General features: G+C 37.3%; 1 protein-coding gene across 5 annotated transcripts in view; it reads right to left on the minus strand.

Moving 5' to 3' along the window:
• ANKRD17 (ankyrin repeat domain 17) overlaps positions 1-12,230 on the minus strand; it is a 168,121-nt gene that overhangs the window by 40,381 nt on the left and 115,510 nt on the right. For all 5 annotated transcript variants that reach the window (XM_013964713.2, XM_018049565.1, XM_013964714.2 and 2 more), the window contains 3 exons: positions 11,098-11,273; positions 9,865-10,027; positions 1,149-1,244 (listed from right to left, as the gene is read on the minus strand). In XM_013964713.2, coding sequence (XP_013820167.2) covers positions 1,149-1,244; positions 9,865-10,027; positions 11,098-11,273 — 435 coding nt within the window. The remainder of the gene's footprint in view (positions 1-1,148; positions 1,245-9,864; positions 10,028-11,097; positions 11,274-12,230) is intronic.

Consider the following 12,230-nt stretch of genomic DNA (forward strand, 5'->3'; position numbering starts at 1 on the left):
ATAAAAACATAATTTAAATGGCATGTTTTTTTAAATACATAAGCAAAGAACCTCTACTGTTCTTCAAAATAACATCCATTTGACTGGTACTAAAATTATTTAGTCCTATAATTTTAAAAATGAGAAATCATACTGCAAATAGAGCTGCAACAATCTGTTAGGTGGTTAACAGGCTAAAGGAAAGGGGCAATGTCAACAAAAGAAAACAAGTTTAAAAAATTTTTAAATACTTATTTGGCAAGAACTGTTCTCAAACACTTAGTTTGTTTCTGTAACTTCTTATGCTAGAATCATTCATAAGAAACAATATAGACTTTTCTCTCATTTCATTTTCAGAACACACTTTTTGACAGGAAAGGGATATTTCCATGCTAAGATAAAGCCTTATTTTCAATCTCTGTCCCCCACATAGAGACCAATGATATCTAGGAATACTAATTCTCATGAAAAAAATCTAGAGGCAGGCAAGACAGTGGATTAACTATGTTAAACCAAAAATTAATGAGAAAAGTTGCTGTCACACAATAACTGAGAAAATGAAAGACATTTTTACATTTTTCAGAAGCATGTTTTAGGATTTCATTCCAATATTTTGATTTCAATTAGAATTCTAAAGGGATTTATTTTATGTTCTCTACTTTTCCTGAAAAAAGATCCTAGCAAATTCATTCTTAACCTGACAGTCTGATTTTTATATTATGTTGAACATGTTAATTTTCTTGACCATAAGTAAAAGTACTATGCTAATTTTTGTTTAAGTATAAAAAAAAATTCACTGACTTGTTCCTCTCAGAAGAGTTATCAGTCTGGATAGATTATATCACTAATGAATAGTAACAATAACTTGCTTTAGGTTGTTTATTATCAACATTAAAATTAAATTAGCTTAAGTACTATCTAAAAAGCTAAAGTAACTCTATCATAGAAAATGTTTTATTACTTCATTAGGTACTTCATTAGTAAATACTCCGAAGAGTTTCTTAAATAGCATACTTCATTCCCAAATACTACATAAATGAAAACAGTTATATGCCACACATTATTGCTCAAACTAAGGCTTCTTTTCTTAATGTGGAATATACAAATATATAAAAGCCAAATGGGATCCCAAGTTCATAGAGTGGGGATGAATTTAATCAGTGTATTACCTTATCAGTGATCGTTGCTATGTATCTCATACATTCAGAGTCTGATGGAAACTGATTGACTTCTTTGACTAAGTAGCGCACCACTTTCACATGACCCTAAAAAACAGATATCATTGTCAGACTGAAAACAAACTCTATCAGAATTCAGTAAATCTAGTCTGTCTGAACAACAATTTCATTGACATTAGTGCCACAAAATAAAGAGTTAAGTTGGGTATTATTGGCATTTCAAATAAAAAAGTGGAGTAGGAAATGGCAACCCACTCCTGTATTCTTGCCTAGAAAATTCCATGGACAGAGGAGCCGGGCGGGCTACAGTCCATGGGGTCACAAAGGGTCAGACATGACTGAGCAACTGAGCACATAAACAAAAAAAGAGACAGGCTTTGGTTTTAATGAATTAGATAAATCTACACTGTTCACTTTCATTCCAATTCCTGAAAAGATACAGAATAATTTGAGCTAAAATTCTGGTCAGTCAGTGTTAGTCTAAACCATTCTGAATTTAAAAAAAGATAACTGAAAGTCAGTATGAAGAAATACATGATATGTGTGAAAGAAAAACCTCACCTTCCCCCCAGTCTCAGCTAACTCATTAGATCTTAGCATCCTATTTCAATTTTAAGCATCAAAAGAGTAGAAATAACAATTTTGTTCTTTTTTTCAGATAAAAACTGAATGGATAGTACTGTACTAGGTAATGCAAAGGAAATAAGATACAGTTGCCTAAAGCTTGAACGATGGTTATATTATTTACTGTTGATAAAATTCACTATGTTAAAAATGTTTAGACCCTATTCAAGAGACTCTCTAGTAATCTATACTATTACTGACACAACACCTCTAAACAGATGGATAAACATATGTTTATAGTCAGTACATTTCCTCTGTTGCCTTTGTTTCCTTCTCATCTACATCTTTTAAAATTACCCGTATCTTTTAACTAAACAAACATTTATCCAAAGACATACAGATGGCTAACAGACACATGAAAAGATGCTCAGCATTACTCACTATTTGAGAAATGCAAATCAAAACCACAAAGTGGTATCATCTCACACGGGTCAGAATGGCCACCATCAAAAAGTCTACAAACAATAAATGCAGGAGAGGGTGTGGAGAAAAAGGAACCCTCTTACACTGTTGGTGGGAATGCAAACTGGTACAGCCACTATGGAGAACAGTGTGGAGGTTCCTTAAAAAACTGGAAATAGAACTGCCATGAGTGAAGTCGCTCAGTCATGTCCGACTCTTTGCAACCCCATGGACTGTAGCCTACCAGGCTCCTCTGTCCATGGGATTTTCCAGGCAATAGTACTGGAGTGGATTGCCATTTCCTTCTCCAGCGGATCTTTCCAACCCAGGGATAGAACCCGGGTCTCCTGCATTGTAGACAGACGTTTTATGGTCTGAGCCACCAGGGAAGTCCTAGAACTGCCATATGACCCAGGAATTCCACTGCTGAGTATACACCCCAAGGAAACCAGAAGTGAAAGAGACACATGTACCCCAATGTTCACTGCAGCACTGTTTACAATAGCTAAGGCATGGAAGCAACATAGATTCCATTGGCAGACAAAGGATAAGGAAGTTGTGGTAATATACAGAATGGAATATTACTCAGCTATAAAGAAGAACACACTTGAGCCAGTTCTAATGAGGTGAATGAAACTGGAGCCTATTATACAGAGTGAAGCAAGTAAGAAAGAGAAACACCAATACAGTATATTACTGCATATAATGGAATTTAGAAAGATAGTAATGACTACCCTATATGCAAAACAGCAAAAGAGACACAGATGTAAAGAACAAACTTTTAGACTATGTGGGAGAAGGCAAGGGTGGGATGATTTGAGAGAATAGCACTGAAACATATATATTACCATATGTAAAACAGATGACTAGTTCAAGTTCAGTGCTGATGTTGGGCACTCAAAGCTGGTGCTCTAAGACAATACAGAAGGATGGGGTAGGGAGGGAGGTGGGAGAGGGATTCAGGATGAGGGGACATGTGCACCCATGGCTGATTCATGTCGATGTATGGCAAAAACTACTGCAATACTGTAAAGTAATTATCCTCCAATTAAATAAATGAATTTCTAAAACCTACCTGCATCTTTTAGTGAACACCTTAAATGGCACTTGCACTTTTCCTTGATGCCTCATTAACACTTCTACAGTATTTGAAAATATTTATATGGGACAATTCAGTTACCTAAGTTTGTCTGTGGATCTCTGATTATTACATTTTATACAAAATGCAACATTTGGAATCTGTACAAATGTACACAGTGGGCAAAAAGAAAAGTAATGAAATGAATAACGAAAGAGTATAAAAGGTAAGTGCCTTTCTTAAGGAGCTAAGTCTATTTGGAAACATGAGGTATATGAATGTTATATGTTAAGGTAATAACAATATATTTGTCAAAATAAATGATACAGGTAATAGCAAATTATAGAATTTCTACAATCTTTAAGAGATAAGGTATTTCAATGTGAGCTCAAATGGAATGGGAAGAGTTTCTGTAGAAGGGAAGATTTACATTGCATCCAAGAAATGAGTAATTTTAGAAAATTGAGGAAGGACATGGGAATTCCTGAGATGAGAACAAATGTGATATGAGACAGTGACACAAAAAAGACCAAGCAAGTAGAAAATCACATGAGGGACTCAATGGGAGATGAGTTCAAAGGGCACTGGACTGGTCTCTGAATAACAACTAGGATTTGATTTCAGAGGATTACAGAGACTGGTGAGACAGGAAAACTTTCTTGAAGAGGATACTAACAGAGTGAAATGGTTAGGAAGATAAACTTGATATGCTAGCTTGCTTGAAGAGGGAGCTAGTCACTGAGAATAAGTATGATTACTGAAGAAAAAAGATTCAGAGTCAGTGGGAAGGTAGCCTGGAACACCATGCAAGAGATGGTATAAAGAATAAGAGAACTTAATACGAGAAAAAAAGGAAAAGATTTTTTTAAGAACAATTTTTCAATACAACAAAATAATTTGGAATCTGTAAGAGATTTTACCTATTGAATGAGAAAACTCAAAACTATAATCCCTGGAATAATAAACTGGCTTTCCAAATAACAAATCAGACCTGCATTTAGGAGATCAACCAAATCATTAAATCAAGTTCTTATATATAGTTCTATGCTATACACTAAAGAAAGTTTCAATTTCACAAAATTTATTTCTACTTCTGAAGGTTTCAAATATTGACAGCTGAATTTTCATTTTTCTTTTTTTTCCCTAGAAATTAATATGAATAATTAAAAATAAAATCAATTTAAGTTAAATTTTTCTGTGTGCTAATACAAGAAAACACTCATTTGTAAATAAGTAATTAATTACTCTTAGCTGGATTCATATTTTGCAAAAGAGTAAGACTGTAACTAGATTTTGAAAAATCTACATAGTACAATTTTTAAAACTTTACTAAGCTTTGACATCCAACACTGATACTATTGATAGCTTTTCTGGGATGCATTTTTTTTTTTAAATTTTTACTTTATTTTACTTTACAATACAGTATTGGTTTTGCCATACATTGACATGAATCCGCCACGGGTGTACATGAGTTCCCAATCCTGAACCCCGCCCCTCCCACATCCCACCCCGTATCATCTCTCTGGATCATCCCCCTGCACCAGCCCCAAGCATCCTGTATCCTTTATTGAACATAGACTAGCAATTTGTTTCTTACATGATAGTATACACGTTTCAATGCCATTCTCCCAAATCCTCCCACCCTCTCCCTCTCCCTCAGAGTCCAAAAGTCCGTTCTATACATCTGTGTCTCTTTTGCTGTCTTGCATACAGGGCTATCGTTACCATCTTTCTAAATTCCATATATATGCGTTAGTATACTGTATTGGTGTTTTTCTTTCTGGCTTACTTCACTCTGTATAATTGGCTCCAGTTTCATCCACCTCATTAGAACTGATTCAAATGTATTCTTTTTAATGGCTGAGTAATACTCCATTGTGTATATGTACCACAGCTTTCTTATCCTTTCATCTGCTGATGGACATCTAGGTTGCTTCCATGTCCTGGCTATTATAAACAGTGCTGCGATGAACAATGGGGTACACGTGTCTGTTTCAATTCTGGTTTCCTCGATGTGTATGCCCAGCAGTGGGATTGCTGGGTCATAAGGCAGTTGTATTTCCAGTTTTTTAAGGAATCTCCACCACTGTTCTCCATAGTGGCTTGTACTAGTTTGCATTCCCACCAGCAGTGTAAGAGGGTTCCCTTTTCTACACACCCTCTCCAGCATTTATTGCTTGTAGACATTTGGATTGCAGCCATTCTGACTGGCGTGAAATGGTACCTCATTGTGGTCTTGATTTGCATTTCTCTGATAATGAGTGATGTTGAGCATCTTTTCATGTGTTTGTTAGCCATCTGTATGTCTTCTTTGGAGAAATGTCTATTTAGTTCTTTGGCCCATTTTTTGATTGGGTCGTTTATTTTTCTGGAATTGAGCTGCAGGAGTTGCTTGTATATTTTTGAGATTAGTTGTTTGTCAGTTGCTTCATTTGCTATTATTTTCTCCCATTCAGAAGGCTGTCTTTTCACCTTGCTTATAGTTTCCTTTGTTGTGCAGAAGCTCTTAAGTTTAACTAGATCCCATTTGTTTATTTTTGCTTTTATTTCCAGTATTCTGGGAGGTGGACCACAGAGGATCCTGCTGTGATTTATGTCGGAGAGTGTTTTGCCTATGTTCTCCTTTAGGAGTTTTATAGTTTCTGGTCTTGCATTTAGATCTTTAATCTATTTTGAGTTTATTTTTGTGTATGGTGTTAGAAAGTGATCTAGTTTCATTCTTTTACAAGTGGTTGACCAGTTTTCCCAGCACCACTTGTTAAAGAGATTGTCTTTAATCCATTGTATATTCTTGCCTCCTTTGTCAAAGATAAGGTGTCCATAGGTGTGTGGATATATCTCTGGGCTTTCTATTTTGTTCCATTGAGTCCTATAGATATCAATTAGGTCTAACTGGTCTATTGTATCATTTAAAGTTTGTGTTTCTTTCTTAATTTTCTGTTTAGTTGATCTGTCCATAGGTGTGAGTGGGGTATTAAAGTCTCCCACTATTATTGTTATTGTTAATTTCCCCTTTCATACTTATTAGCATTTGTCTTTCATATTGTGGTGCTCTTATGTTGGGTGCATATATATTTATAATTGTTATATCTTCTTCTCAGATTGATCCTTTGATCATTATGCAGTGGCCTTGTCTCTTTTCACACCCTTTGTTTTAAAGTCTATTTTATCGGAGATGAGTATTGCTACGCCTGCTTTCTTTTGGTCTCTATTTGCGTGGAATATCTTTTTCCAGCCCTTCACTTTCAGTCTGTATGTGTCCCTTGTTTTGAGGTGGGTCTCTTGTAGGCAGCATATATAGGGATCTTGTTTTTGTATCCATTCAGCCAGTCTTTGCCTTTTGGTTGGGGCATTCAACCCATTTATGTTTAAGGTAATTATTGGTAAGTATGATCTTGTTGCCATTTACTTTATTGTTTTGGGTTCGGGTTTATACGCCCTTTTTGTGTTTCCTGTCTAGAGAATATCCTTTAGCATTTGTTGGAGAGCTGGTTTGGTGGTGCTGAATTCTCTCAGCTTTTGCTTGTCTGGAAAGCTTTTGATTTCTCCTTCATATTCGAATGAGATCCTTGCTGGGTACAGTAATCTGGGCTCTAGGTTATTTTTTTTCATCACTTTAAGTATGTCTTGCCATTCTCTCCTGGCCTGAAGAGTTTCTATTGAAAGATCTGCAGTTATCCTTATGGGAATCCCCTTGTGTGTTATTTGTTGTTTTTCCCTTGCTGCTTTTAATATTTGTTCTTTGTGTTTGATCTTTGCTAATTTGATTAATATGTGTCTTGGGGTGTTTGGCCTTGGGTTTATCCTGTTTGGAACTCTCTGGGTTTCTTGGACTTGGGTGATTATTTCCTTCCCCATTTTAAGGAAGTTTTCAACTACTATCTCCTCAAGTATTTTCTCATGGTCTTTCTTTTTGTCTTCTTCTTCTGGGACTCCTATAATTTGAATGTTGGAGCGTTTCATATTGTCCTGGAGGTCTCTGAGATTGTCCTCATTTCTTTTAATTCATTTTTCTTTTTTCCTCTCTGATTCATTTATTTCTACCATTCTGTCTTCTATTTCACTAATCCTATCTTCTGCCTCTGTTATTCTACTATTTGTTGCCTCCAGAGTGTTTCTGATCTCATTTATTGTGTTATTCATTATATATTGACTCTTTTTTTTCTTCTAGGTCCTTGTTAAACCTTTCTTGCATCTCCTCAACCCTTGTCTCTAGGCTATTTATCTGTGATTCCATTTTGATTTCAAGATTTTAGATCATTTTCACTATCAATATTTGGAATTCTTTCAAAGGTAGATTCCCTATCTCTTCCTCTTTGGTTTGGTTTGGTGGGCATTTCTCCTGTTCCTTTACCTGCTGGGTATTCCTCTGTCTCTTCACCTTGGTTATATTGCTGCGTTTCGGGTGGCCTTTTTGTATTCTGGGAATTTGTGGAGTTCTTTTTATTATGGAGTTTCCTCACTGTGGATGGGATTGTATCAGTGGCTTGTCAAGGTTTCTTGGTTAGGGAAGCTTGCATCAGAGTTCTGGTGGGTAGAGCTAGATTTCTTCTCTCTGGAGTGCAGTGAAGTATCCAGCAATGAGTTATGAGACGTCAATGGTTTTGGAGTAACTGAGCTGTCTGTATATTGAACATCAGGGGTATGTTCCTGTGTTGCTGGAAAATTTGCATAGTATGTCTTGCTCTGGAACTTGCTGGCCCTTGGGTGGTGCTTGGTTTCAGTGTAGGTATGGAGGTGTTTGATGAGCTCCTATCAATTAATGTTCCCTGGATTCAGGAGTTATCTGATGTTCTCAGGATTTGGACTTAAGCCTCCTGCTTCTGGTTTTCAGTTTTATTTTTACAGTAGCCTCAAGACTTCTCCATCTATACAACACTGATGATAAAACACCTAGGTTAAAGATGAAAAGTTTCTCCACATTGAGGGACACCCAGAGAGGTTCACTGAGTTACATGGAGAAGAGAAGAGGGAGGGGGTAGTTAGAGGTGACTGGAATGAGATGAGGTGGGATCAAAAGAGTAGAGAGAAAGCTAGCCAGTAATCACTTCCTTATGGGCGCTCCAGAGTCTGGGCTGCTCAGAGATGTTCATGGAGTTATACAGGGAAGAAGAGAGGGAGGAAGTAGACAGAGGTGGCCAGGAGGATAAAAGAGGGAAATGAAAAGGAGAGAGACAGATCCAGCCAGTAACCAGTTCCCTAAGTGTTGTCTACTGTCTGGAACACATAGAGATTCAGAGTTGGGTAGAGAAGAGAAGGGCGAGGGAAGAGACAGATGCCACCTGGTGGAGAAAAAAGGAGTCCAAAGGAGGAGAGAGTGGTCAAGCCAGTTATCTCGCTCTCAGGTAAAATTGAGTACTGAAGATTGGGTTTTTAAATGTACAAAACTGACAACAAATACCAAAAAGCAAAGACTAAAAATCTAGCGTAGAGGTTGAATTTTCAAAAATACAATATTAAAGAAAAGAAGAAGAAAAAAAAAGCCACAAGAATTATTAAAACAACAATCGCAAAAAATATATATATGGTGTTTGCTTTAAAAATAGGGTCTTTTTCTTTTTTTTTAAAGTAATAGTAGGTTATAAAAATGAAAATTAAAGGAGAAATAGAGGACTTAAAAATTTTAAAAAGTTAAAAAAAAAAGAAGAAGAAAAAGAAAAGAAGAAACAACCACACAACAACATCAACAACAACAACAACAAAAAAGAATGATCATAAAAATAGTAAAGATATATCTAGGACTTTCTCTGGTGTTGTGGGCAGTGTGGGGTCACTTCCAAGGAGGTTCCCTCTGTTTAGCTTCTTCTGTTTGCTGGTCTCTCCAGTGTCTGATTTCTGCCCGAACACAAGGAGGGGCAGTGGTGGACCCTTTTCTTTTTTTTTTAGGCTCACTTGTTCAGTTGCGCTGCGGGGAGGGAGGGATGCTACAAATAACACTGGCGTGTGCTCACAGTGCCTCAGCCACGCTGGGCCTGCCCCTGCTCACGGTGCACATGGCTCAGGCTCTACACTGCTCCGCGGGGAGCCCTCTGAGGCCGGCCCTAGGCTGCATGCACGTCCCCGGTCTAAGCTGCTCAGGCTCCGTACTCAGGTAGCCTTCAGAGGCGCAGATGTGGCTGGGCCTGCGTTTTGTGCCCTTCCCAGGTCCGAGTAGCTCAGGTGTTTGGCGAGCGTGGTCGCTGCGACTTATCGCCTTTCCCGTCCCTGCTGCTCAGTTTTCTGGGTGTACCGCTGGCGTCCATTCTCAGGCGGATGGTGACTGTTTTTGAAGACAATGATCTGCTTTTCTGGGTGCCTGATATCCTCTGCCAGCATTCAGAAGTTGTTTTGTGGAATTTACTCAGTGTTGAAATGTTCTTTTGATGAATTTGTGAGGGAGAGAGTGGTCTCTGCATCCTATTTCTCCGCCATCTTAGGACCGCCCCCTCTGGGATGCCTATTATCTAACTTTTAATGTTGCCATCAGAGTGATTATTTGCTTATTATCTTACTGCTTTTACCCTTGCTGTTAGCTCCTAAAAAGAGTCTTTAGTGATAACTGAATTATGGACTTCCTAGTCTAAGTGAAAAACATCCAAGTGGATGAGAATGAAAGACTTCTACCTTTCTAAATGCTGCCATAAGAGGAGTGATCTTGCGGTTGTCAGCTGCATCCACATCTGCACCTGCTTGAACCAGTAGCTGAACCACATCAAGGTGCCCACCATTTGCTGCCAGCCACAACGGAGTGTTCCCCTTCTTGTTACGCACATCAATATGAGCTCCCCTAAATGAATGACACAAATATCACTTTCAAACGAAATGACACAAATGATAATAAAAATCAACTATTAACTTGTGAAAATATTCTTTAAAGGAAAAAAATTACTTAAAAATATATAGAACTAAATTATATTTCTCTCAAAATTACATTACAAAGAACTTCCATTCATCAAATTAAAAGCCACTAAATCAAAATTAACCATACATCAATAATTGCTTTTCTTATTTTAAATTAAAAATAATTCATTCTTTGTGTATAATTCTGATTTCAAATCCTGAGAAAATGTAAAAATATTTTAGAGAAATAAGATACATCCTGTTAATATCATAATATATTGAACAGTATCCTAGAGCACACACAGTATCCTATGAGGTGATTATATCTTTCAGATTATTTGTATTCATGTATTTATATTACGCGGTTTTGGAAAAGAAGGAATCCTAAAATAACATAAAGGTTTAGCACTCAGTGGGCACCATGGTGAATAAGACTCATGGCAAATGACAGTAGTTGATAGTAGCTACTACTAAATACTACTATTAGGACACCATGCCAAAGTCTTTAAGAAGGTTAGAGTAGGAAATCCAATTTAGCAGACAAGCAACTCTGAAAGACTGGCAGGCAACCTCTAAGTGACTTAAAATAAAAAACATTCTGGACTCTATCTTATATATTGAACAGTTCCATAACTCACTTAAAAGCCCTAATTACCATAAAGAACACGAAAATCAATGGTGAAGCCTAGATTATTGCCAGACTTACACGAATTAGGGTGACATCTCTGCAAAACTGTGTGGGAGATGGGACTATGGCTGACAACAGCTTATTATAGTACTTCAAAAGTGTATACCCAGACAAGAAAGGAAATAAAGTATTTCTAGGCTGCACTGAAAAAAAAACAATGCAGCATAGCTCTGGATGGGCGGAAAATAACATAGGTCGGTTTAAAACATTAAAAAAAAATACACTGTTAATAGAAGTAATCACATCTGATTTTTAAATAGTACAATTTGCACAGAGAATAGTAATCATCAGTAACCCCATATCACATATAGAGTATGGTAACATCATACCTGCCAATGAGAAGTTCACAGAATTTATAATGCCCTTTATCTGCTGCTATGGTTAAAGCTGTATCTCTCGATGAGGGCACTGGAGGGGCATTAACATCAGCACCTTTATCCAAAAGAACTCGGCCCACCTCTGCATAACCACCAGAGGCAGCTTCCATTAGTGGTGTGAGGCCAGTCTAGGTTTAGTGAAAAATAAAAAACAATACATAAGAGACTAGAAAGTACCAAAATGTTAAAGAACAATAATTTTGGGGAATAATATTATAGAGTTGTTACAAAAATTTACAGCTAAATTTCAACACTGACACTACTAACCTCTCTCAGTTACAGTGACATCTACTGAAGGCAGATGATTCTGCCTAATGTTAATTTGTGGGGGAAAAAAATGATGAAAGTATTTGGCATATGAAAGTGAAAAATGTTAGTCACTTAGTCGTGTCCAACTCTTTGTGACCCTATGGACTGTAACCTGCCAGGCTCCTCTGTCCGTGGGATTCTCCAGGCAAGAATACTGGGAAGGGGCTGCCATTTCCTCCTCCAGAGGATCTTCACGACCCAGGAACTGAACCTGGTCTCCTGCATTGCAGGTAGATTCTTTAATGCTGAGCCACCGGGGAAGCTTTCTTCCTCTCTTCTCTTTCATGATAGAATATAGTTTTTAGCTGACAACCCTAATGTCATTATTACCTACAAAAATCTATTTCTGGGACTTCCCTGGTGGCCAAGGGCTTAAGAATCCACCTTCTAATGCAGGGGACATGGGTTCGATCCTTGATCAGGGAACTAAGATTCCATATGCTGCAGGACAACTAAGCCCATTGGCCACAACTAGAGAGAAGCCTATGTGTAGCAATGAAGAGTCCATACGTGCAATGAAGATCCCTGCATGCCCACAAAGTGTATCCCGCGTGCCACAGATAAACCTTTCACAGCCATAAAGAAATAAATTTTAAAAAAAAAGAAAGAAAGAAGTGTCTCTCTCGAAGATTAAAAAGAAAAAGTTGCTAAGGTATTTTAAAGAGGTGATGCTTAACCGAGTCATATTTCTATTTAAATGTATAAATATGTATGTAAGAGATGACTATTACTACAAAGTACTAGAATTATAATAAGCATATTGCTAATGTATACCT

The sequence above is a fragment of the Capra hircus genome, chromosome 6 (assembly GCF_001704415.2).
Source record: "Capra hircus breed San Clemente chromosome 6, ASM170441v1, whole genome shotgun sequence".
Taxonomy (NCBI): Eukaryota; Metazoa; Chordata; class Mammalia; order Artiodactyla; family Bovidae; genus Capra; species Capra hircus.